This window comes from Thunnus thynnus, chromosome 4 (genome assembly GCF_963924715.1).
Source record: "Thunnus thynnus chromosome 4, fThuThy2.1, whole genome shotgun sequence".
Taxonomy (NCBI): Eukaryota; Metazoa; Chordata; class Actinopteri; order Scombriformes; family Scombridae; genus Thunnus; species Thunnus thynnus.
The window spans coordinates 23,274,541-23,302,540 of NC_089520.1; the positions used below are offsets into that span (position 1 = coordinate 23,274,541).

At 43.6% G+C, this 28,000-nt stretch overlaps 1 protein-coding gene across 2 annotated transcripts; it reads right to left on the reverse strand.

Annotated features, from left to right (window-relative positions):
* Nucleotides 1–226: 226 nt before the first annotated feature.
* On the reverse strand, nt 227–27,997 carry rassf5 (Ras association domain family member 5). Of its 2 annotated transcripts, XM_067587722.1 has the most exons (6): nt 27,020–27,997; nt 13,289–13,407; nt 4,459–4,572; nt 3,241–3,574; nt 3,029–3,144; nt 227–2,836 (listed from the first exon to the last, which is right to left on the reverse strand). In XM_067587722.1, exons 1-6 carry the CDS (start codon nt 27,807–27,809, stop codon nt 2,693–2,695), a joined length of 1,617 nt encoding a protein of 538 aa, XP_067443823.1. In that variant the 5' UTR covers nt 27,810–27,997; the 3' UTR covers nt 227–2,692. The 2 variants fall into 2 exon arrangements, with proteins under 2 accessions (XP_067443823.1, XP_067443824.1); XM_067587723.1 differs by lacking the exons at nt 13,289–13,407; nt 27,020–27,997 and adding an exon at nt 9,810–10,864.
* Between the last annotated feature and the right edge of the window lie 3 nt (nt 27,998–28,000).

The following is a 28,000-nucleotide window of genomic DNA, read 5'->3' on the forward strand; positions in this document are numbered from 1 at the left end:
ACGTGTGAGAAACTAATGCGATAAAGACCTACATGAAGCGTGTCTCTGCTCAAGCCGAAGACCTACACACAGTGAGCCATGACGTAGAGAAACACTGAAATATAAGTCAACTTAAAATGCAAAAGAGGTCTCAGCAACATGACCCCGAGCAAGGTTTCATACCGCTGTAAGGCCTCCAATAAAACCATGTAGGAGCAACAGACACAAGGATACAGACACAAGAACATTTCCATAAAGGGATGATCTTTTTATTTCATTTTGATATTCTGTACAGTTCTACTGATATATTTATACACACTTCTTCAAATAAAACAAAATAAATTGCAAAAAAGCATTAAGTCTCAACATCCTTTGACATGTGGATGGTGTGAACCATGAAATAAATAACACGCAGACGGCATACACCACACACACACACACACACACACACATACATACACACACACACACACATACGCACATACATGTAAGGTAGGCTGGAAAGACAAATGAGTGTTAAGGGTAAGGGGCAGAAAGAAAAATGACATGTACAACACCACCCAACGAACACAAATTTGCACACATGCAAAAGCACCCATACATACACTCAGGCACCTGTGTGCAGAAACACTCTGTACATAGGTACACAGGGGCACATGAAACAAAAGGCACTGCCAGCAGGAACAGCTTGGGCTTTGGGTGGTGGTGCTAAAAAAATGAGCACGTTTTGGGTTGACTGAGAAGCATGTGCTTATGGACAATTGGCCTCATTTATCAGTTTTTCTACGAAATAAATGACGGAACATATGAGTATGTGAAAGTTGTTTAAATGCTTTGGTTAAATGCATTAATTTGATGATACGTGCATGCCGAATATTTTTTTTTTTTATCCAACAACCTAATTTGCAGTTGTAATGTAGTATATTACATATGCATATCAATGCATGTTTTAATACTTAATAAGTGAGGCCAAATGAGGGAGCGCTGATAACACACAGACACTCATTATATAAAACACTATTCACATTATCCTCACTGCCCTAGATGAGCACACACACACACACACCAACCAGAAGGAATGATACCAAAAGAATAAGAATATTGATATTCATCGTAACAACAACAAAGTTAAACCTTGTTACTCTTTTTCCAGTGTCTACATAATACATATGCATTGCAAACACATCATTGGTACATCATAGCCATTATCATGAATTTCATATATTTTTTGTGTGTTTTTTTGGGGTGTGGGGAGGGTGGAAGGTGTGCAGATAGAAGAAAAGAAAAATAGAAATGCATGCCCAGCCCCGTTGTGGGCTGTTCAGTGACCTGCATCTACATGTGCAAAACAGAAGCTGGTTTCATTTTTTTTACATACACCACCTTTAATTCAATAAAAATCTCTCATCACTTTAAAATCCTCTCAATAGATCTGTCCCTCTGAGCTTTGGTGTAAAAAAAAAAAATCCTCTCACACTCAAATACAAGCCATGTGTCAAGGACAGTAAAAGGAAAATGATAAGTCGGTAAAGGTATGTGGATCACCTCACTCAGAGGGCTTCATTTGCAGGTGGAGTTCATGCAAGGTTGGTGAGATCAGGATTTAAGAAGGGAGAAATGACGATGAAATCACAGTTATCATCTGAGGAGAGGTTAGTTTTGTGTGTGTTTGTTTGTTTGGAGGAGCAGGGCGAGGGGTGGTAACTGGGTCTGATTGAAGATCTCTCTGTCAGCGAAGCACCTGACAGCCTTTTTGTTAAAGTTGGAATGTGAGATGATAAAAACAGATACAACAGGTGGAGATTTTGGACCAAGTGGGCTAAAATGGGATGGTTTAAGGTGGAAGAGGCTTCTCTTTCCTTCTTTTCTCTTTGCTCAACACATGCTCCCTGAGAAAAATCAGAGAATGGATTTCGCTCTCTTACCCTTGCATTCCTCTCTGTTCTAACACCTTACTCAAAACTCTTCTTACTTAAGCATCAGCACTGATAAGACAGTGCTCGAACCCGCACTCTAAACACCTCTCGCACAAATCCACACATCTCATATTCCAGCAACAAAAATAATACATCTCGTTGTGAGATTCTATACATCAGTTCCAAACTTTCAATGAAAGAAACAAAAAAACAAACACTCAGTATGATTGTCCGTCCATTCCAAAGAGATGCTGAAAAGGGAATCATGCCTTCTGTTTTAATTCTAACTCTGTGTGCAGGTGGGGAGGGGGATGAGCTGAGAGAGACTCATGCATAAGTAACACTTGCAGTAGCAGTAGCAGCAGCAGTAGCAGAAGAAGAAGAGGGAGTCTTTAAAAACACCACTGATTCATTTCAGTCCCAAATAAGATCTCAAACTGGAGTTACAGATCTTTCTGTGTGTGTGTCCTTGGCAATGAAGACCTGCTAGCAGTCCACACACCCTGCAGCCTTTCGCGTCGCTTTCAACCCCCTAATTCTCTCCTCAGGGAGCCAATGTATGCATGGTGGGGGTGGGGGTAGAGGGCTGGGGGGGGGGGGGGGGGACTTGTATGCGTCCTGAGAAAGGGTATGCATCTGTGGATGTGTGTGCATGTATGTTTTTGTGTATATGTGGAGTTTGGAGACAAGTTCAGCTCCGGCTCCAGTCTCTGAATAGATCACGGGGTCTTGAGGGGTCAGCGTTCAAAGGGTCAGTCTCTCCCTGGGTTGAGGTCATAAGGTAACAGGTGAGGGGGTCAGGGGTCATGTTTTTGTAGGGCTTGCTGTAGCTTCTGTCGGTACACAGAGTATTTATTCTCCACTGTTCGCACACGTTCTGCCTCTTCCTTTTCCAGGATTACGAGGAAGTTTTGTAGCTCAGGGACAGAGAATGCATGCCACTGTTGAAGAAACAGATTATTACACTATTGCACATAATTATTACTTTTTTGTTACTAGCCTTATGAACGTCTCTCAAACTGTATATCGCCTCAGCAGCCTGTAATTCCCCCTTTCATGCCAGATAAAGAATGTAAGAATTGAATTGAGCGTGAGAAAAATATGACAAAATGTGTGAATGTGTGTTCTCTCACCTCCACCTCTCCAGTCTCATTTTCTTTAAGGACAAAGCTGAGCTGCAGCGGGTCAGGCCCTGCTATCAATCTCAGAAGAAGAGGTCGCTCATACAGAGGAAGCTTCTGGAACAGATCTGACAAAAAGAGAAAAAAAACATTTTTTCAATGCTGTCTATTTCATCTGGTGTTTTCTGTGAATGAGCCAGCAACTAGGAGTGTTTTTCCCTCACCCTGCCCATCTCGGTGCGTCTGCCTGTACAATGCAAATTTGCGGGGATTGTCCAAAACCATGAACTTCTTCAGCAAGCCCTCGATGACCTGTCTGGTTGTGGTCACAGAGCTGATGTGGAGCTGCTTAACACAGTCGCTTGGTAGGTAGAAGGATGTTCTCTTCTCACTCTGCCCACAGTCCGTCCCTTTGTGGTCCTCTGACGGTGCTCGGTTGCGGCCACCCGTCTGCCTGGATGCTCCCTCTGTGCTCTCCGCCTCTATAGCGGGGACTGTGACTGGTCGACTGAGCCTCAGATGGACCTTAATGAAACCTGTGTAAGATCCGTCTGAAGCCTGGAACAGAGAGAGAGAAAGAAACAGACATCAAGAGGGGATAACATGTCAGTGTTGATATGTGTATTATAGTGCAGTGGGACTGAAAGGAAGTACTGAATGGGGGTCATTAAAGGAACAGTTTGTCATTTTTTTTCTTTCTTATCGAGAGTTAGATGATAAGATTAATATCACTCTCATGTCTAAATATGAAGCTACAGTCAGCAGCTGGTTAGCTTAGCTTAGCACAAAAACAATAAAGAATGAGAAACAGCTAGTCTGGCTCTGTCGAAAGGTTAAAAAAATCTGCCTACCAGCATTTACTTTGCCCACTAATTAACATAATACTCTGGAAAGTACCTGCGCCTCTCTAAGAAATAGACCCATGCAAATCCCCTATAAAACCACAACTTGTTTTTTTTTTTTTTTTTTTTTTTTTTTTACACTTTATTTTGTGTGTGGATTAAACAAACAAGTTATAACATGTTAATTAGTGAGCTTTCAAGGTGCTGATTTTGTTACCTTCAAACATAGCCAGGCTAGCTGCTAGCTGCTAGAGTCACAAAAACATGGAAAATTGATTTATTTCACTACATATTTACTGTATCAATAAAAACCAACAGACATAAAATGTACATTCTTCTATTTGACATTTTCTGAGAAATCATGTATCCTTAATGATGACTTCAGTGTGCACCTTTTATTGTGGATGAGAATTCTAATCAATACCACTGATCTCTTTCATACTGATATCCTACTTTTGTATTATTTCTCGCAACACTGTGCCCCAGCTCAACTTCCTGTTTCTATTCATGAAATTAAGAAAGCGAGGAAGCTCGAAACATCCACTTCCATTGTTAGTTTGACATTATACATTCACCAGCAATAATGTGCTCAAAACTCACCAGTTTCATGCCATTCTCAGAGACTTGAGCGTTATATGCATTTATCCTGGTCCGCACCTCTTCCTCCGACAGGTCTTTTGTCCCTCTCTCCTCTTCCTCCTTTGCCTCATGCGTCTGTAAGGCAGAGAGAGAGAGAGCATTAAAGTCAGTAATAAAAGTGTCAAGAATACTGGTATCATCACTGCTCCATTTTAACCAGCAGATGGTGCTACCTCTCACATCAGTTGTGTTGAAAACAAACACTCTTGCTTGCTTTGCTCAAGTTTATGAAAAGATATAATCATATGTAGCCCTTCCACTCTGTGCACCTTAAAAGTGGACTGACTGACATATCAGGTGTCATATTTGGTTAAAACTATACTCAGCAGCATCTTTGCCTGGTCCCTGCACTCTGTGGTCTTCCTAGATAACAATGCTAGACTCCATCTTTATACGCCTTGAGAGGAAGAGCTGCTGCTCTGACTGTAGCTGATGGGGATTCATGGAGACACTTTGCTATCTCTTCCTCCTCAGCATGCTTACACAACTCTTCAGCTCGTGTGCTCTACATGGGTACAGGAAATGTTGTGAATGGAGCAAATCACACATTCAGCATCACAGCACAAGAACATTGACAGAGCTGCCTCTTTTTTTACTCTTACTCATTTTCCTTCTGTGACTGAGAGTGAGAGACAGATGGCAGAAAAAGTAATGTGAGAGAAAGGGGAGGGAGAGGGGGAGTCAAAGAGGAGGGAGGCAGTGAAAGAAGCGAGTAAGGGGTAAGGAATGATGAAAGAGAGGCTGCTGAGCCAGCCTTAGCAACACAGAGTTTGACTGGGTTATTTATAGTACAGGGATGCATCCTCTCTATCTCACAATAGCATTTTTTTTTCTTCTTTCTCCTGTTCGTTTGCATTTTCTGGGGCAGAGAGAGAGAGACTATGTGTGTGTGTGTGAGAGAGCGTGAGAGAAAGAGAAATGCAGGGCAGGAATCATCTCTGTAGGGGAGTCCTCAGGTTGTGTGATGAAGTCACCATTTCATTAAACACAGAGGCAGTGTGCATGAGCGTATGTGTGTGTATCTGTGTGTATGCACGCATATAGACTGGGGCACCTTGTGGTAATAAACATTATACACACACACACACACACACACACACAATAACATTATAACATTTAAAATTCAAGGCTAGAGATAAATGTCAGGACTCAGAATGTGCTTGCATGTATGACTTGATTTGCAACATAGCTCGCTGTTTTTGTTGCTGCTTTTATCTCTCTTCTGTGCTTATTATCAGCCACTCCTCTGTGCAATTATGCCCCTGCTATCATGGTAAACACCCACACTGCACTGAAACTACAGTGAAAGAAGCCAAGTCTGTTATGGCAAAGTAAAACCAAAATCAGTCATTGAAATCCCTTTTAATTAGGAGGCAACCCTACCTTACCCTAGTCTCCAAATACTAAAATAACCCATCCATTTAATGAAACTCTGTTGATAACAGTGTGTACAGTCAGTGCAATCAGAGGTTAGGGAAAGAATCTGAGGGCTATGGAGGAGTTGACAAGCATCTAAAATTCCTTCCTAGTCAAAGGCAACAAAGTGAAAAAGAACCTTGCAGGAATTCCTGTGTTTGTATAAGAGTTTCTAAATGTATCCGAGGCAGTGCCCTGCCCTGCCCTCCCTTTCTGCATACCAGTGAGAGTGACCACTGGCCAGAGGACAATAGAGAGGGACAATAGTGCAGTTTCCGCCCCTGTGAGTTCCACAAAGTCCTGGGACACCACCCTGACTTGGACCAGGCCATGGAGAAGCGAATGACCGGCAAGACACGGACAGAAACAGAAAGATGTGAACGCTGTGTACGATTGCGCAGTCCTCACATGGACTATCTGTGGTTAATCTCTCTTATAGGGGAACTAGCACCTTGGTCAATGTTCTTGTGAAGTGATCTAATTTACGACATGAAAGTGCTTCACATTCCCACAATAGATCATTGTTTGCAGATGTTAACTATTTATGTTAACTAATGACTATCAATATGCAAGGTAACAAGACTGTTTTTACTTCTTGGGGAAACATAGCAAGTTATCTGATTGTAGGTTAAAGCAGTATCTTATGTGTTTTGTCTAAACTTTTCCAATCTCATACACCAAACCAACAGGTTTTGCAGTATTTAGTGCTCCAACAAACTTTCATTTTCACACTTTATTTCTTTAATTGTCACTGAACAGACATATTGTGTGGCACGGAGCACCCTAGTAAACAAAGCACATGATGACACAGCCGATGTACGAATATGTTCTCATTACTCAAGTCATATGATGACTCAAACTAAAATATTTGAAAATAAGTGTTCCAGCCAAATGTTTTGTCACCTTCCTGCCAGTAATGACACTGCAGGTGACGGAGATAGACGCAGGCCATGTCATCCAGCTTATTAGAGTGATTCAGAAAGATGTAAGGCAGCTTAAATGTGTAAGCTTCAGGCTTGTTACATAAGGGTGACAAACACATGCATGTTTGCGTGCATGCTGCACATGCACGCAAACATGCACACACACGCACTGCTCGGGGTGACATGAGTAATTGTCGATGCTCTCACTCTGATGAGATCAGACAAGAGAGGTCATATGACTGCTTGAAATGTCTCTGCTAAGTAATCGGTATTAATCTGTGTGCCAAACCTGTATGTGTGCGTGCGTGTGTATTATCTGACCACATTTTTGTTAACTTGAAGTCACTCTTGACTTTGTCAGTCAAACCTGCAAGTGTGTGTGTGTATGATTGTGATCGTGATCTTCAGGTAACAGTAGACTCTGGGATCCATTACAACTGGCCAGTAAGTCTGAGGACATGAAGAGTGCTGTAAGAACTAAACTCACAATACTCAGATGATACAAAATAAGTAATGTGGACATATTTTTAACAAATGGACATGTACATGCACACAACGCACAAAAACAAACACACACACACATACTGATCACAGCGTGAGTTGAATAAAACGCCTTTACTGGGTCAAGTGTCGAGGATGAGACGCATGATCGGGAACACACACACTGATTCTATTTCACAGCTCAGAGACTGCTGTGTGCCACTGCCAAGAGTACACACATACACGCAGTCGTGTTTCCATCACTTCTAACACCCTTATTCTAACATTAACCGCTACATGCCTTAGTTACCTTAACCTTAAACCAAGTCTTCACCCTAAAATTTAATTATTTACATGATGGAGACTTGCTTTGTGAGGTGAGTCCCCACAACGTGACTATGTAAACAGTTTATGTCCCCACTAGATGAGTAATACAAGTACAAATGCATGCCCACAAACACACACATACACTCCCTCAGAAAAAAAAGTAATACACTTAAAAATCTGATATCTGACAGTGTATCTGAAATGCAGAGTAGTGTAGGAGTAGGTGTAAAGTTGTAAAAAATAGAAATACTCATGCTAAGCACCAGTGCTTCAAAACAATACTTACTGTAATACAGTACATGAGTACAATATTGAGTCCACCTCTACACACAACAGACAATCTTTGTTTCCGACCAGTGTTGTCAGATGTGTGCTGTGTATTATGTATGAGGCTGTCTATATGGTGTGCAACCTGCATGTGTATGTGGGAATATATCTTATATCACCAAAAGTGATGTACCTCGTTCATTTACACTGCATCATAAAGCAGACCAGAGAAAAATGCACATACCCACTACTCTACAGTGAACACACACACACACACACACACACACACATACATGCACACAAAACACATTAAAGCTGGCCGGCTTATCTGGAGCAAAAGGCTCAGCTCTGGAAATAATTCATAAAGAAAAGAGGATCTGAAGTCCCCTTTCACAGTTTTGATGAATGTAAGTGTCTCCCTGTGTGTATTGATGTGTGTCTGTTTAAGTAAGTGGGCACAAGCAGGCTTTACACAGTGACCGATATTGAATGCCTTATATACAAAGTACCTCTGTTCACAGAATGCCACACACTTCTTTGCATATCTCCTTTTCATATTCAAACAGAGGGGGAAAAAAAACAGGACACTAGCTCCAGGAAGATGCAGTGCACTGCAGGGATACTTTTAGCTGTTCTGCTCAGAAGACTCTTAGCAGTTTGAGGATGGAAAGCCATTACCTCCTCTGTTCAGTAGCTGACAGTGCTGCTAATATTATATTTCAAACCATTTTCCTTGGGCTACCAGAGAAATAAGGCTCCATCAGCTGGCAATATCTGCATTGGCAGCTCCAAACAAGCTAACCCCAATACCCTTCTGTCTCAGCATGGCAGCAACCCTAACTCCACACGCTGACAACACAGCTGGTCAATTATTCAGAGATTATACCTTCTCCAAATCAGACACCAAAGGCACTGCCAGGACAAGGGCAGAAAGAAGAGGGCTCAGCATGTTTGCATGAATGTAAATGTCAACGTAGTTTAAGTCATTTCAACCAGAAACACTTAGATACTCTCATTCTTTTTATCCTTTCTCTCTGTTCTGCTATAGAAAATCAATCAATCACATACTGTGCACCATGGCACAAGCCCCAACAACAAAAGAAGCAGCACCTAACACCCTGCAGAGCCAGTAGTATATAATGCTGTTTTGGAACATGACACAATTACGTGCAAATGTACCGTAGACCAAAACCAAATCTCAGGAAGTGTGTACAGAGTGCTAACAAAACCATCAGTTGCTATGGTAACAAGGAAAATGGTTTGCTACAGTTAAGTAGTTGCCCTACACACACATTCACATTCACACATGCAAACACATTCTAATGCAAAAGTACCAGCTTAGTTTCCACAGAAACCTCACCCACGCATTGTAGAGAAGAAGCCTCTATGGAATCTATAGGCTGTCATTAACTCTGTATCTGTGTTAAAACACTTCAAACGCATTATCTCTGCTGACTGTTGTTAACAGTCTGAGATGAAACCACCCAGCAGTATGATCCGGAACATTCTCGCCTTCACCCTCTAAATAGTGTTTTCAGACTATGATGCTAAATCTATGCTAGCCACTCACATGATAAACGAGCTGCCAAAAGGCATCAAGGTTGATGAACAAGGCTGACAGGACGGCAGATCAATGTTACACAATAGATGTATGAGAGTAACCTCTTCCTAAACTCTCACATACATTCACACACACACACACACCTACAGGCCTACTAAGGCGTGCACAAACATCACCACTTCCTCTTAATACTTCTGCTTTTTGGATGCATGTTTTTGATAGAAATGGCAGTTTGTTTCTCAGCCCAAGTGAAACACGATCTGCCTGACCCATCTGTGTTTGTTTTACCCCTATCATATAATCAATCTATGTGTCAGAGTCTTGTAACGTTTCTGTACCTTCGCTGCATGCTTGGGCTTGCGGAAGAACGAGGTCTTGGCTGTGAAGAAAGTGAAGTCTTCACTGCTCTCATCGTCCAGGCTGCAGTACCCGCTGCTCATACTGTTACTGCTAGTCATGGAGGGGGTCAGCACTGTGTTGACAGTCATGGAGAGGTCCGGGGATGTCCTCTGGCACCAGCTCAGCAGCACCAGACCAGCACGCTGAGGGCTTGAGGAAGTGTTGGTTTATCTCAAAATGCGGGGCTGATGTGACACTCAGCCACGGTCAGAGTCTACACGCATGTAACCGTCCTGTGCTCATCCAGGAAAAAGGCAGTGCTCCTCTGCTGAGGCATCCAGAGAGTTTAAGTCCCACCTGTAAGGGCGAGACAGGTGAGCTTGACTCAGATTCGGCGCTTGGCGTGCCACCGGAGAGGGGACCAGGAAATCCGAGAGCGAGTACAGACGTGTCACTTCCTCCTGATGCGTGTGTGTGTTGCTCTGACGCCGGTGTCACACACACACACAGATACCATATATGCACCTGGTCATTCGCAGCTAAACATGCACACGCTCATACACAGCACGTAACTGTCTCACACAGGCACATACTGGCATTATGGAGTCAGTTTACAGCTTGGTTTCAAGTTAACGCTGATCACCTGAGAGCACCTGTTATACCCGCAAACAAACGCTCATACAGACATGTAGGCAATACCACATCCTGCTTTCGTCCTGTTCTGTGTCTCACACAACAGCGATCAAACACACGGCTACAGGTCTGGTTCAAGTCCCCGGTTGTTGCAGGAGCAGCGGCAGCTCAATTATGCCGGCGTTTATGTGTGTGAGCATCCATCCAGAGTAAACAGCGACAGAAGATCTTTTGGTTGCAGCGACAAGACGCTCACAAACCCTGAGCTCCTCCTCTCTCCACTTCTATCCGTTGCTTTGGCAATACTACCAGAGAGACAGATGCCTCCCACTCAGCTTCTCATTCTTACTCTTGTCCTCCCTCTCCTCTCTTCTCTCTCTGTCTTTGTACGTTTTCCTCCCTCACTCTCTTGCAGCCTTGCTCAACCATCTGTGGTTGAGTGCAAACACCCTCCCCCTTTCTCCCTCCACTTGCTCTCTCTCTCTCTCTCTCTCTCTCTCTCTTCCTGCGAGCTACTGCACCCTGCAGAGCACGGCCACTTCCTCTTACAGAAGGCGAGGGAGAGATAGAGAGAGACATGGGTAAGTAGAGAGAGAAACGCTGATGAGTGAGAGATATGAAGTCTCACAGCTCCTGTTTTACATACATGAGAGCAGCAGAATTGCACTGACAGGAAGCAGCGTAGAGACTGGGGAAGATGGCTGCTCTGCTTGTGACGTTCTGCTGCAGCATGCAGAGATTCACTAGAAACCATCACAACCATCGTAAACATGTGGGTTTTATGTAGACCCATGCTATAATTAGGACTAATCTGTTAAAAGTCAAGCCAATCAGGGAAAGATACAGTGCAGAAAAACTCCACAGCTGCACTATCACCAGTAGTTTGTTGGTGGAGAGGTGGGCTTGTGGTACTTAAAGTGAGATCAAGAAAATAATGAATGATTGCCCTCACAATAGAGATTACAGCGACCTCTAACCTTACACTGACCCTTCAATCTGCCCTCTGACTCCGCCAGTGACCCTCTCATCAAAAAGCTGCTAATGCCCCCCGTCACCGCTGAGATTGATTGCGCATACGTGCATCTGTCTGCACACGCTGTTTCTGTGTGTGTAATATGATTTTAAAATCTACTCAGACAGGATTACACTGTACGTAAACCTATATGCTGCAGGAGAGCTTTAGGATGGCAGGGACTGTATGTCATCATTTCATCGGGTGTCTGTCAGGTTTGAAGACTGATTACCTGCAGCTCTGCTCCTCGCTTCCATCAGTGTAATCACTACGGGAGAAGGGCGCACACAGGGGGTGGGATGCTACACACACACGCACGCACGCACGCACGCAGGCACACGCACACACACACACACTAAACGACACTCCTGCTGGCTTCAAGTCGATGAAACCAGGTCTGTGTGCTTCATGTATGTGTGACTGCAGCAGTGTCTGTGCGTATTGGTGGGAAAGGGGATCAATTTCTGCTGATGCACATATAATAAGGACCCGTAAAGATAAAGGAGAAAGAGAATACAACTGCACAACACACAGAGGAGCAGCTATAATGGCGAGCAAAAGGGAGAGTAGGGAACCGCAGGAAATAAACTGTCATCTCTCCTCTTGTCTGCAGCACAAATGTCCTCTATGAGCCAAACGGGAGTGTCAGCTCTTGGTTCATATACCTCCAAGACATGACATCATCAACGCTCGCTTAATTCTGACTTTTAGCTCATTATCTTCATCTGCACACCCGTTTAACTTGCTGAGAGTAGTAGCACTTCAGACAAAGACATTTAGTAACAGACATTATCCTCTCTTGCTTCAGTTCTTGCCATCTCCATTGACATGTTTCAGGTCAGCATGATTGTGTGTATTTGCTCATTCTTTCTAGAAGCAGAGTACTACCTGGCACATCACCAGGGATCTAATTTTGTGTTATCTGCCCCCTTGGGCACAGAGTAGCTGCCAACATTCTGCTGCAAGCTTGCAGGGTTATCCAGCTCTCTCTCATGCATGATGTGTGTGTGTGTGTGCGTGTGTGTGCGTGTGTGTGCTGGACCACATTGCGTGGGTGACTGAGGCTGGGATGCCAAGAGCAGAATCCTGTACACACACACACACACACACGTGCTTACACAAAGAGTGGGAGCAGTATTATTTTGAGGATGAATTTTACATAATTACTGTATTGGTAGATATATCTCACGTCTCGGACAGTATGAGAGTATGGAAGCATGGCTGAAATTTCAGATTTGATGTACAAAAGTCTTTTTTTTTTTGGTTCTTGAATCGCCGATCAGTTTCAACTGTGTCACTTGACACCTTGTTATATTTCAAAATACTGAAATATTCCACAAGCACACAGAACAATCCAAGAAGCTGAGGAAGTAAGGAAATCACTGATTGAATAAATCAATTGCACACTGCAGGACAGAGGCTGCAGGGAGACTACCAACAGGAGCGTAAGCCATGAGAGTAAGAGAACAGGCAGAGGAGAGAGAGGAAGGTACATTGGATGCTGATGTGACATAGCATATTCTGTCCCGGGAACATTCTGTGACCAAAAAAAGCAAATGAGTGCATATATAAATTCGTAAGCAGACAGCCGAGGAGGATGAGAGGCATGTTGTGCAAGAGGAGGATGATTATGTAAAACTGAAGGCTTGCTAAAAGAATGAACCCTGCCTTACCCAGTCCTGGCTCATGTACACCTCTGCACGACGCACACACACACACACACACTAACACTGACACTACAGTAAATCATAGATGAATGTTTGTGCTATTTATCAGTGTAAGTCTAATCCTACTAATACAGTATGTTACACTATTAGTATATGAAATGCTCACCTTGTGCTGATGAGCTGTGGAGCAATGGCTTCTGGGAGATGGAGTTTCTTTCCTGTCCCTCTGGTTGCAGTCCACCTGGACCTGACTCTCACACTCCAGGTGACAGGTGTAGCTGCAGTCTGATGAGCACAAAAACACACCAATTAGAGAAAAGAGTAATACTTAGTTAGCAGTAGTGAATGAAACACTGTCAAACACCGATCCAACAGTTTGTGTATTGACAATATTCCTCCATGCTATTTCGTGTCAGAGAGTGGAATGTTGTTTAGTCAACTGTAAGTGTGAAAGTTAAACTAGATAGCCTAAACAAACTCATTGAATCAAACATATGTAGTCCTGCAAAAGCTTCCTTTACATATCAAACTAGCTCCATCTAGTGGCTAATGCCAGACTCACACCTACAAGTTATTAGACTATAAAGAAAGTAACTGACAACACCTATCTAGTGTATCTAGATTTAATTCTGCACACATAAAATATACCTCTCAACTTATTGTTATAACATGGAAAATTAGTTGAGCAACTACTTTTTGTAGGTTGCAACTTTGAGATCCACTTCTGTTGTTACATCTCATTTACTACAGATGGCAGGGAATGTTTTGCTATGTACCATTGTCTCAAAGAAACATGATATCTTCTGGTGCAGAGACATTACACAATTTATAATGGACCTACTGTACAAAGTCCAGCATTGAACATAACAGAAACAAACACACGATGTAATAGACATAATGTTTTATAACAATGGACAGTCCACTTATACATTCAAGGCCAACAAAGTGTATCAGTATAGCAGCGCTGGCACGGTCAACTCCCATCTACAGCTCAGCCAGAAAAGAATAGATTTACGTACTTCCCCCAGAACTTCCCCAGACTGTTGTACTTTAATTTTTAGTTGGTTCCACATATGACAGCCTTGGCTTGTTATTGCTGTGCAGACTTTATTGTACCCAGAGGCTTTCCAGTGACACGCACAGCCTCACATCTGACATCTCTGTTGGTAAAATCTGTGCTAAATAAAAAAGAGAGATTTTAAAACCACATGGATAAAAGAGAGGACTCCAGTTTGGGGGAAACTCTGAGTCAGATCCCTTTTTATGGTCCTCATACAGGAAGGCCTCTTAAATAAAACTCCGTACAACATAAATAAATAAAAACATTAAATCATTTCAACTGTCGCTTACTTGCTTAAAAATATTTGCTGTGTAGTTTTCTAGTGCACCTCTTGGTTGCTGCAGTCAATGCTGTCCTTCCTGCATGTATGAGCTAAGCTAAGCCTGGTTGTTTTCCTGTCTACTGATAGTAGTGGCTCTGTCTGTATCCTACACAGAGAGGGACAACACTGCGTCTCTCACACGCAGCATCAGCACTGTAACCATGGTAACAAGCTTCTTGATGACCACTGTAGAAAGAGAAGAGCTTGCTTATATAAGGTCACTGGTAGAATGCTATATGGAGGCTTTTTGAGTTATTAATTAGTTATGAACCTTAAAATAATCACCGATATCATGCCCAGAACTGCAGGATTTTTTTTTACAAATTCATTGTTTAGGAATTAAATGCTTCATGTATCTTGCACAAGCTGGAATACAGTGAGCCTGATTGCTGAAATTCAGTAACGCAGAGAAGCATGGATAAGAAGAAGTGTAAAGAGAAACGGGACAGGGCTTACTGACAGGAGGGATGTGTCTAGCAAGGAAGAAAGTTCAGATAAAGGATACCTTGGTTGTGACAGTTTAGAGGTCACTGCATTGAGAGAGAAAGACATAAGTGTGTGTGTGTGTGTGACAGACACAGGTTTGGCAGAGGGAGACTGAGAGGGAAGGGCTGCAGAGTATCGCTGACAGCAGGGATGTGTCTAGGAAAGAGGAGGGTTCAGATAAGGGATATTCTGCTCATGAAAATTTAGAGGTCACTGTAGAAAGAGAAGAGAAAAGGAAACACAAAGGGGAAAGGAGGAAAGAAACTCCTTTCCTGCCATGTTTTCCTTCATTTACTCTACCCATTTTTATCCTGGGTTAGAGACTGTGCCTTCACTTGAATATAAACCAAACTTAAAGCAGCTACAATTTAGATTTTTATAATAACAATGAATCAAATTACTATGTGCAATGACAAAACCAAAGAGAATTATTACCTGACTGTTCAATTCCTCCAAGCTCTATGGAGCTATTTAGCATCATTCAACTCATTGCTTTGGTTTTCTGGTGCACAACGTTACTGTTTTGGTTCACTCTCATAGTATTGTTTTTGGCTGCAGATTTTGTCAGCAAGCTATATGCTACCTGTCCAGGCACCTGCTGGTGCCATAGTGGAGCATTAAGCAGCTTAAGAACCATATATTTTACTCAGAATTCAGTAGAGACCAAAAACAGAACTAAAACAGAGTGAATTTTGGAGTTACATTCACCAGTTGGCCAAAAAAAAAGACTCCGAATGAATGCTAAAATTGCTCTGTATGTGTTGGTTGTGAGAGGCAACCGTATGCTAACCAAGTCGCCTTATCAACCTAAAATGTGAAGTCAGTGTTGTGTTCACAGATTGTTTCCGCTGCCCCCATGTGGCCAAAAAATGATTTAATGCAAGTTTAAAAGATATAACTGCTAGCTTGCTTGTTGTGCTACATATCACAACCTCTTGACTTGTCCTTCGTTTGAAACTTCTCAAAGAACTTTAGTACAAAGTGGTTGTGATATTAGCACAAGCTACGAAAGCTCTGTAAATTGCCAGCCATATCATTTTAGCGTCTGCTGTCATTCCCAAGACAGCAATCAGTGTTGGTGTTGGCTGGTGGTGACTTAAGAGAGAAGACACCGCCCTCCACCGTTAACCTGATAATTCATTTTGAAGACAGGAATTGCTGCTGGGCGAACTCTAAGGAAAACATGAGGAATGCTCAGAGGTGGAAACTTTCCTGAGACACACCTACCGTGTGATACACCACTGTCAGCAAGTCATGGTTCACTTAGGACCCAGATTATTCCCACACTGATAATGTAAGCTGTCTCTTACTGACACATATACATTAGCACGCAGAGAAATTAGCATTTCAGCATTTTTGTACAAAAAAACATTTTGGACAGAAATTTGTGGTATGATATATTTCTGCTGACAAGGGCAGTGTGTCTTGTACTTACATCCTTGTTTTTCACTGAACTGACCACAGGTATGGACTTGAATTTGGAGAATTAAGTTTGAAGATTATAATAAGTGTTACATTTAAGGTACTACTTTCAGTAGTTTCAATGTGCCTCTGTAACTTGTAAAAGTCAAGCAATTCAGATGTTTTCTTATGTATATGCATGAGTTTGTGTGTATCCTGGATGTATGTGCATGCCTAGTATCACATGTACCTCCTTGGGATGCTGTGCCATGCCTGTGTGAGTGCTAATGAGCAGGTGGAGAAAGTGTAGCAGTGATCCAGTGACCCAGAAGAGCTCTGAAGGTTATCCAGACATGCTGACACAGGCACAATCAGAGAGAAACACGAAGGAGAAGCATGAAAGCGAAAGTAAGAGAGGCGAGGAGTCAGCAAATTGGAGATTTTTTCTTGTGTGACTTTTCTAGCATGATACTAGTTTGAGTGCCTGAGACAAAAAATCCCCCTCTGGTCTCCATGTTCGGACTTGCAGAGAGTTCCCTGTATTCACCAGTGGAAAGTACAGTGTTACGTCAGATGGGGAAGTTGCTTGAATTTAAAGAAAAAAGGCAGATTCCCCTCAGCTGGATTTTTAGGAGAAGTTGTTTTCAGGTCCACTTAGGGAACAGGTTTTGTTTGAGGAACTCCCATCACTGGATTCTTTATAATAAAGTTGACTCATTCATTGGTCCAGTTCAGTAGATTTTCAATAGTCAATCTTATTTTATATATATTCCAAATTATGGGAACTACCTTTTACTTCCTGTATTTTGTTTTGATTCTTCATGCACATTTCCAGGTCTATATTTATATTCTGGGGCTCTGTTGGAATATCTTTGCATGATTTACAGTTAGAAAAAATCCTTATTTATCTCATACTGGCCCTTAATGCAGCCCCTCAGTTCAGCCTCTGTCTGAAACAGGACGTTTTAGCTCCTGTTTCTTTAAGGACCCCCTCACGATCTTTTTCTCATTCTTTACTTGAAATATAAACTTCTCAAATACATCCATACATGTTCAAGCCAGAATTCTGATGCAAAATATGCGAGTGGACAACGTCAACAACCCATGGAAGAACCTTAGCAACAAAGGCTACAGAACTGACGGACATATGTGGGAATGCATAAATGATCTGATGTTCGATGGGGAAGTAGAGGTAACTTTGCAAACGGAGCGTTCAGATCAGGTCGAAGCCCTGGTTTTTGACTTCAAGATGACATTTTTAAATACGTTCACCTAAAGTTTTGGAACTTTGACCATGTTTAATATAGACATCCCTTATTATAACAGTATAAAAATGACAGAAAATCATAAAAGCATAATATGTCCCCTTTAAATTCCGTACTGGACCAGGGAAGAGGACCTTAATGTATTCTGCTCCCTTTGATTGGAAAGTGCTTCAATCACATATTAAACTTCAAGAACCTGCTTCACTGGACTCTTTTAAAAGTATTTATGATATGAAGGCGAGTTAATCTAGCTGTCAATGTTTAGAGACTGTGTTATTTGACTGGCCTTTTAAGATACTTTTAAGAACTGCAGAGCTTTGAATCTTTTCATTCTTTTATCCTTATCAACAGGTCTTTATAATTCCACTATATCTTTTTAGAGTCTTGATATACTTTAGTTCTTGTGTATTTCTATTTTTGTGTATGTGGTTTTCTATTTTACTTTCCTTTTGAGTCTGTATTATGTTTTGTAACTACTATGTGCTGCTGCTCAGGGCAGTCCTGTAAAAGATATTCAATCTCAGAGAGGCATTTCTTGGTGAAATAAAGCTACTATAAAATGTAGACAATTTAATGACAGTGAACACACATAAACACGCACACGCATGTGCATGTGAGGACAAGACACCAAGAGATGACTGTAATGAAGTAGAGCCATAAACACTCATCAGCATCTCTTCCCACTGCGCAGAGCCATAATTTCTGCAGCCCGTGTGCGTTGTCTCAACAGGAAGAAGGGCTGTGGTGTTATGTGTCGCACTCGCCATGGTAGACTGGCCTCGGTTGCTCCTCTATGGCAGGAGATGAGCACACACACTCTTCCTTGGCCCCTCATCCCATCATTCCAGTCTGACTGCTTTTAAACTGACACTGCCTCCAGACAAAGAGGGGTGATGATGCAAATAGAAACAGAAAGAGATGGAGAGATGAACAGCACTGGGAGAATCCATCAGTGCAGTGGAAAAGAGATAACGGAGCTTAGATCTATACTATGTAGAGATCTATATGTGGTGGCTGTCTTAACTTCCTCTGCTGCACTTGGGTCAATAACACCCGCTGTGAGGGAAGACAGGAAAGGAGGAGCTTTGATTTCAGCGCGTTAAATGACGACAATTATGCTCTCAAAAGAGGGCACTCAGATTGCCTTTGTGGAGGGAAAAATTTCCACGGTTATATTTCTGTTTTCTGTCTCCCAAAATGTCTTTCTTTTGTTTTTTTCCTCTCCATTCCCATCGTGCTTTGGAAGACCAAGGAGGCAGAAAATTGTCCTGTTTCTGCATCATCTCTTGTAACCCGAGATGTTGCTGTGTGTGATGAAAACTGGACTAAGTGCTGTTTGTGTATGTATGTGCAAGACAGAAAGAGAGCTGGAAGATAGGGGATGTGGGTGGTTTGTTTTTTCTGTGAGACAGTGGGTGTGGGACAGACAAGAGAGGATAAAGACACAGATTAGTGGTGTTTCTCAGGTCACGGAGGATGTCTGTATGGCACCAGATAGAGAGACTGAGAGAGAGACATTTTGTTTTTTTTCTCATTGTCTCGATGACAAAGGGAGGAGGGGGTAAATAGGGGATAGGTAGCTATAATGTGGGGGCAAAGATATTAACACGGTCACTAATGAACCTAAAGGGAGCTCTGCGGGTCTTACGAGGGAATTAAGAGCAGCTTTGGGGTCTTTGGGGGGGCTTTATCCAGTCTGATCCCATCAGAGCTCATTTGGAGCAGTTATACATGTTCTCCTACTGTGTGGCTCATACACATACACACCATGCTACTCATACTACAATTTTCCATCTCTCAGTCCATCATTAAATCAAATATTACACTTTTTTTCCATTTTCTTACATGCTGTCTCCTTTACTCACTAAATGAGCTTCCAGGATATGCACTTCATATGCTGACCTACCGGAGATGACCAAACAAATCTGTCCCAACCTAAATAAAATCTGACCCCGTTCACCTTGACATCTGTGTGTGAGAAGTAATTTCATATTTTAATTTCTGACATTCTTTATCCCCATCACTGCAGGGTCTCTATCTTCCTCTTTCCCAATTGCTCCATCTGTCTAGCTACAGATGCTCCCCAGAATTAACCAAACAAGAGCAGAGCCCAGCTTTAATTTGTTTTTGAAAGGCTTTTTCCGTCTGAGCTGCAAATGGACGCAGCCGAATGTTTAAAGGGGTATGTTTTTGACTCTTGAGAACATTCCTGAAGCTGATGATCACATCATTATTTCATCATTTAGTAGTTTCCTATCATAATTTCGGATGGATGCTCTTCTGAGGGTTAACAGAACTGAGATGATGAAATATTTTCATGATGAGTAAGTTAATCAAGAATGCATTGTAGCAACAATCCATTCTTGATTAGCAGCAGCTGTTTTTTGTTTTGGCCCTTGAAGTCATTCTGAAATAACAACCAAACAACCAAAACATGGCTCTTGGAACAACCTCACACGGACTGCTTACGCCAGAATCTCCACAGAAAGTAACACTGAGTGTATGTCACTTTGTTGTAAGTATTGTAAGTTTATTGTTGTCTTGTTTGTTTGCCACCTAATTGTAGCAATCGCAAAAATTCCCAAGAAGTGTTCTGTATTTTCCAACTGCTCGACCATCTGTGTGGCAGGACTGGGCTGTACAGCTTCATGCAATTTCAAAATACCGATAAAAACATTATTCTGATCTTGACATGTAGGCAAAATCACATAAAACAATCAAACTGTTGACAAAATATTAACTCAAGGTCCATTTACTATATTTCTTCTGGTGCTTTCAGCCACATCTCATGGCCTTCATCAGCTGATGAAATGGAATTTTCTCAATTGGCATTGTGTGATGTGTAGAACCATATACAACCACCTGCTATCAAGATGATAACTGAACCATTGCCATGACGACTGAGCAAACTCCATCTGGTAATGAAGGCCACAATATGTGCGAGTACAGTCATCAAGTTATTATATTTATATAAGCGTCATCCAAGACCACGACTTTGGCAGGAAATAATCATAGATAGAAGACACAAGGAAAGAGGAACTGAGGATTGACTGGGTTCCCTTACAGAGAACACCATCTAAAAATATCCATTATCTGTCTGCGGTAGCTGGTGTTGACGTTTCTGAAGCTTTTGAGACCGCAGCGTGACGTCATGTCACTCAGGTTGAGTGATGAGCTCTTGATGAGCAGCTCCCTGAGTCATGTTTGGTCAGGGTCTTATCAGGCACGCACACACACACATACACACACTTAAACACTAAAGAGCTGCAGCAAAATCTTGTTTTTATTCAGCTGTCAGTCTCTTGCTGTGAATGAATCAATAATTCTGCAGCGCCACTCCATTTTTGCTCCCTGTCTCTTTTCACTCGAGCCACACTTTGTGTTAATGATACATTATGTATTCATCATCCCCCCCCCCCCCCCCCCCACCAAAAAATCCTGCATTAGCCAGTCCTCTATTTGGAGAAAACATGGGAAAAATCGATGCCATGCAGCCTCCAGCAGCTTCACTCTTATCTCAAATTCCTGTTACAAATATGAAAGTCAATATGATAATCCACTTACATAGGATTTTCTAGACAGATTAAAAATGTGTAGATTTTCTGTGTTTGTGTGTGTGTATATACGTGAAAGAGAGAGACAAATTCACTGTAGATCACCACTGCTGCTTTAATATTACCAGTTTACTGGACTATTCTGCCAATCTTTAGCCTCTGTCGTCACTGCTAACACATGATCATAGACACATAGACACTATGTGCTCTTACACAAAGAGCAAACAAACATAGATCAGCCGATAGAGGGGGGGCATATAGACAAAGAATAACAGGGCTGGAGGGCATTGCAGTTCACAGATAGGCAGATTGATGCACACAATACCCAAATATTTTGGCCCACAGCCGGCCTCTGAGGCCAACCCTGTTCATCCTGACACAAGGCAAAAGTGTCTACTCATCATACCCCTTTGCTCCAAAATACTGACCCCTATTTTCGTCACCACAAAACTGATCAGCTTTCTTACGCAACTTCTAAATCTCATTTTTCAGGTTTTTCCACTTGCGCACACTCCACTCTCCTCCCCTCTTCATACCTGAGGTGGTGAGAAGCGATCCATTGGAGGATGATCTTCGGAGGATCCTCAGGCTGTCGCTCCAGGAGCGAGACTTAGGCAGCCTCTTCAGCAGCCTCCCCAGCCTGCGTGACACCTGTCCAAAGCAGGCGCTGCCGACTTCCCCTTCCGAATCCCCCCTGACCTCCTCAAGATGCAGAGACACCTGGCCGAGAAATGTTCTGCCCACCCCGACCGCTTTAACGTCCCCGGATTCGACCTCAACCCCAACCCCTGTCCCTTCCTCCGGGACGAGAGGTGCTATCTGTGCCATGGATGGAGCATGGTGGCACCATCCGGCAGGCACCGTCCTGTGCGCGTAGCCCTCGCTGGCCCTCCTGTCCTGCCCCTGGCTGCCCCTGTCCCTCTGAGGACTGCCCCAGCGCCAGCCCCCCCAGTGCCCCCCTCTGCCATCCCAGCGCAGCCACTCTGCCACCGGTGCCACGCTCCGAATAAACAGCCCCCTCTCCACTCGCTCTGCCACCCCTCCACCTGTACTCCTTACACGCTCCCTAAAGCTCTCACCTCTCTACTAGCCTCACTCTTTTTTTCCTCTCTGGCCTGCACCTCAGCACTCCTCCTCACACCCAAGCGTGCGGACATGAGCCCTGAATCTCTGCTGTGCTACTTGTCCCTCTGACGTCCTATCGTTTCTCTGTTATCACTGCTCTCTCATCCTCTCTCTTTCTCTCTCCCTTCTTTCTCTCTCCCCCTCTCTCTCTCTCTCTTTCTCTACTGCAGCACCCACACACTCTGCAGTAACAAACAGCCAGCTTAAAGAGACAGAGACCCCCAAATGCAAACCCAATCCTGGCTTTTCTGTTCCCCCTCTTTCCTCTCTTTCCAGCAACAGGAGCCTTTCTCCTTTTCCCGTCCCTTCAGCGGTCGACTGTATACACTTCATTCAGTAGTGAAGGCCACGGTGAGATCTCCACACAACAGAGGCAGAAATGTCACAAACCACTGCAGAGCTGCTTATCCACGCTACCTTCCCTCTTCTCCTCGCTTTTTCTGTCTCCTCGGTGTGAAACCCACAGCCTGGTTGAGGGGAAGTGACTCAGCCACCCTGTCTAACCCCGCAGTGTCATATCTTGCCGGTGTGAAGGACATGCATCACATCAAGTGTGTGTCTGGGTGCTTGTGTGTGTGTGTGTGTGTGTGTGTGTGTGTGGGTTGAGGTGATGCGCAGTCCGTCAGTTATTAATATGCACTGTGAAAGAGAGAGAGAGAGAGGGCCACTGGGAGTTCTCCTCCTGCCCTACTTCTAAAATCGAAGAGTTTAGAGGAAGAGGATGTTCGCTCACAAGCGTATGACATAATCACGAGCAATACCGTAAGGAGGTTATGCTTTGATATCACCTCTGCAGTGTCTGTTGTGTTTACGTTGGATGATGTCAGGTGCGTTTTTCTTATTATCCAAAATCCCTAACTCTCTCTCAACTAACATGTTTTTAAGAATGTCTTTGTCCTGTCCTTTCTGCTCTAACCACCTCTTCCTCTGCAGTCCTGCTATCACTATCCACCAAGGGCAACCTAAATATAGCCCTGGTTGAAAATCCCCACTGTTCTGCCATACATGCAGCAGAGCAGCGATGCACGGTGAGGAGAGAGCTGAAACACATGAGCTCAGAAGGAATGTTTTGGCTGAATTCTAGTTAAAACTATATCCATCGCAGGTCTGGCAGAGCGGCAGCAGCAATGGTATGCCGGGACAAGAAGGTTATGAGCCATTTAACACAACCCTCCTCCCGTGTTTTCTTCTTTCACTGTGAATGGAGCTTTGAGAGGACCGATGTGAAACGGACGAGAAGGTTCCTGAGACAAGGCCTGTACTGTGCAGACCAGGGGATGGGGTAAAATAAGAAAGAGTTTAAGGAAGAAAAAAAATACATCCCCTATAGAGAGTTCAGGAATGCCATGGGGCATAAAGAATATGCTGGGAGGGTAACTGAAGGTCTATGGCAAATGTTTGTGTGTGTTTAGGTGTGTGTGTGTCCATCCCTGTCTCTGCGGTGACCAGCAGACGACCCCACATCTGCTGCTGTAGATGATCTGTAACGATGAGGATCTCTACTCTGTTTGCAAATGTTTAAACACGAATACAGTTAATACTTCATTCCTACTATAAATAATTCTGAGATGTGTACGTGAGCTACATTACTCAGAAACATGGTTCATTGTGCTTTTTCTTGTTGTGAAATCAAGTTTCGAGAAACTCTGATCTCTGGGACATTCACCTTGTTGTACAGTGCTCTGACACAAAGAGCAGAGACCAATAACAAATCAAAGTACACAGTGAGACATGGCCACTTAGAACAAAATAACAAATACTTGACAACACAATTACAACATAGCTCTCGTCATATGTAATGATGTCTGATTACACGCAATACTTACAGTGTACTTCAGGTGGCTTTAAATCTATTTTAGACATTACAATTGTGTATAAATACACTAATAAACACATTATGTCCTTAAATCTGCTTATAGCTACATTATAGTGTGTTATAAATGATCTTTTAATTGTTCATATGCTGCTTTGAGATGCTAAATAGGGGGATAAAGTGTTACCCCAAATTGTGTATATAAGCTAAGAGTCTTGTGCTGTTGCTGTGACAGAGCACGGGTGCCACAACAGCATGGTTCCCTGAAAGCTTTAATTAAATATCAATCTGACATCTGACTCTGTCTGCCAGTCTGTAATCCCAACCTCTCTATCCCGGAGACATAATCCCGGGCAGGAGACACCCTGAGCCGGGATTAAGGAGGCTGCCGTTCCCCTCCCTCACTCCCTGCCTCCCTGGACCAATGGCACAACATGGAGAGATGACGAATCAAACCATGAGAGGAGTGATAAACAACATCCAATAATGGGATACAACCCAGATCTACTGTACAGATTTATATCACTGTTACACACTGAGCTTCCCTGTACAGTTTGCTTTTCTAATATCTGTTTACAACATTTTTTAGGAGTAAAAGACCATGAATAAATGAGCCTGATTAGTGTCAGTAAAGCAGACATACAAAGCTCATAAATGTCTAGACTGTCACATTTATCAGACGTGTTGGTCATATGCTTCATTATTTTACGCCCCATTAGACTCTGGTGCCACATTCGGCTCTCGTCTGTATGCGTGTAGTGTGTATTTATTCATATAACGAGGGGCTTGCTGTGGCTTGGACGCACCGCGAAATCAAACCTACATCTAACTCCCGAGAGGAGCAATAAAGATAATAAAAAAGCACAAATCCGAACGAAAGCCAGCAGTAGGAAAGAAAGTCAAAGGACTTCACGATGACGAAAAACAAAGCGGCAGACTATGAGACTGGGAGCTCTGGCTGGATTGACAGATTCCACTGTGGGGAAAGGCCACATCACAACGCTCTCTACTGTCCCGGGGGGGGGGGGGGGGGGACGAGCTGCATTTTCTATAAGCTTCATATGCAGCAAAGCCAAAGCAGATAGAGGCATGGTGATGAATTAAAGACAACAAGACAAAGGCATAGAATGATGGTTGTTTATGGTTGCGAGGCTTCCCGTTCTCTCACTCCCTGTCATTTGCTGGGTGTAGTTGAAAGAAGAGCATGTGTGTGTGCGTGCTGTTTCTATTTTGGCTGTTTTGGTTACGCTTGTCCCCGCAAAAATACCCTGAAATGCCTAAATCTGTATTGCTTGTCATAAATGACCCCCATGACTGTACACCGCACTCACCTCTGATGTTTTCCGAGAAAAAAAAAAAAGGGACAATTTACTCTAGAGGTCGGCTGCTGGCAGCATAAAGCTACTGCTAATTAGCTTGATCCATAAACGGACTAGTGGAGAGAAAAAAAAAAAAACTCAGTGAAGTTCTTGGGTTATAAAGAAACTCATGACTCTGTGTGTGTGTGTGTGTGAGTGAATAGTGCTTCAGTAATCTCTGCTCTCGCTCCACTGAGCTCTTGCTGATAACACACTAAATCAGACAGCTCCGCAGTGCTGGACAAACTCTTGTTCTTTTCCCCTTATCCCTCACTCCTTCCTCCCCATCTCTCTTGTCCTAGCTCTCCGTCTCTCCTCATTTTTATCATCCTGCCTTTCTCCACCTCTCCTCTGACTCTGCACAATTTTTTACCATTCCTGTTTCCAACTACTTGTCATCCTCTCTTTCTCTCTCTCTCTCTTGTTCCGTCTCTCCTCTTTCCGTTTCTCTATCTTTCTTCCCTCACTTTCAATCCCTCCTTCAATTTGCTTTATCTCAAACTGCTGTGCAGCCGCAGCTTCCCCATGACAGAGTGCTGCTGACACAATGCCAAGTCAGCAGCAGCATGCACTCACTGACACACACACAGACACGCATCGTGCATGCATGTACTATATACACACACCTAAGAGCAGACAAAGGAGCTGATACTAAGACACTGAACTCAATGTTTCTAGTAAAAGGTGTGTATATACTTTTGACTTGTACTGTATGTGTGCACATGTGTGTATTCGAGTCACATATCCACACTGCCAGGTCAAATTGGCTTGGCCAAAACTATATGAATCCCAGAGCAGTGCAGGTGAGAGTGATGTCATCAGAGCCTGAGCGGCTCTCAGCGGTATTCATGTGACCCCAGAAACTACACTTGACTGTGTATAATGGCTGTAAGTATACCATTAAATACACAAACAGTAAATCTCACAATTAACTGTGAGATTTACAAACATTTCCGTTGTGTTTCTGGATTACACAAAATGCACCACTCACACTGTCTTTCCCTGTCTCTGAGCAGAGGCTGCAAATCACAGAGTGAGAGCTCTGGGAGGCAAAGCTGGAAGGACAAGATAATGGGCTTTCCATGGACAGTTTTTGGCTGTGTCTGTGGAGCAAAATGCTCAGTAATGTCCTTCCCCGTCATACTGGCTCACTCTCAAAGGCACATGCACACTTTTTTGTGTACAAACACACACAGAAACCAGTATGGAAGAGTTAAGCTCCCGGCTCCCTATGCTCATCATAAAATAATCCAGCAGTGTAACAGAAACCAATTACAAAACTGCCCTCAGTGAAGTATTTTCTAACCGTTTCGTTTCAAAAAGGAAAAGACAATAAACACACAAACTGATGCAACTATTGATGGCATTTAAATGTATGTGTTTGATTTACAGCATATGAAAAAGTGAGGTTTTGATCAAAACAGGCTGGTCGCTTATTGGACCAACAGGTCAAAGTCTACCACACGAAGTTCGGGAATTGACAAAATACTGAGGTGGACCATCATCTACTTACTTTGACACCTGAGTGCCTGTGCGGTGATCTGACGAGGACAGGAATCACACCAAGCCTGCTTAACGAGCTTGGCCTCGAACCGGTGTCCTTCTCCCGTCTCTGTCCTCACCCGGGGGTCCACCCCCTGAGGGAAGATGGACCAGGCCTCCCGGCGAGGACGTTCGTGGCGGGCCAGCCTCACGACTCCGGTCCTGCCCTGTGTGAGGCGCTCCAGCGGGAGACCGCCGCTCTCCTCTTGCGTCGACGGAGAGGAGGAGATGCTCTGATGTCCGCTGTCTCCGCTCCGAGAGTCCCGTCTCCCGTGTGCCGAGTTCCGGCGCCTTTGCGCTCCTTTGTGCCCATTCGCAAGCGATGCGCTTGACATGACATTGATGCCCGACCTCATGAGAGATCCCCTCCGACCACCTGTGTTGTGGTTGGAGTCGCACTCAGTGTTGCTGTTGCAGTCACTGGTAATGTGTCCGCTTTGACTTGTTCGTGTCCAGCCTGTGGTGCGCCTTTCGCAATCCGTGCTGCCCTCCTTTCTGTGCCGGTCCGGGCTACGTGGCGCAGCAGGGGCGGCCGAAGCTCTGCATCCTTCACCGGGTATTCCTCCTTTTACCGCCGTTTCTCCCACTGGTCCCGGAGACAAGGGATGAGTTCTCGATTCCCCTTGAGCAGTGACCGATGCGCACCCTCCGCCGCTCCCCGAGCCTCTCCTGAACATCATCTTCTCCAAGGATGACTTCCTCGGCAGGGTGATTTTCTTCAACACCAGGAGCTGCGGACTCACCACACTCGCAGACGCCATTGTCCTGTTCCCCTGAGATGTGTGTATGTTTGGCTGTTTAGAGTGTGTATTAGTGTTTCTCACTCCGTGCCCTGAATGTAAACTCAACTCTCGCCCGCGACAAGCGTGTAGTAGTGACGCAGGGGATTGACAGCTTTAAAAACTGTGGGCGCGCTCCCTTTTAAAGCGACAGGAGCGCGCAATAATCCCTG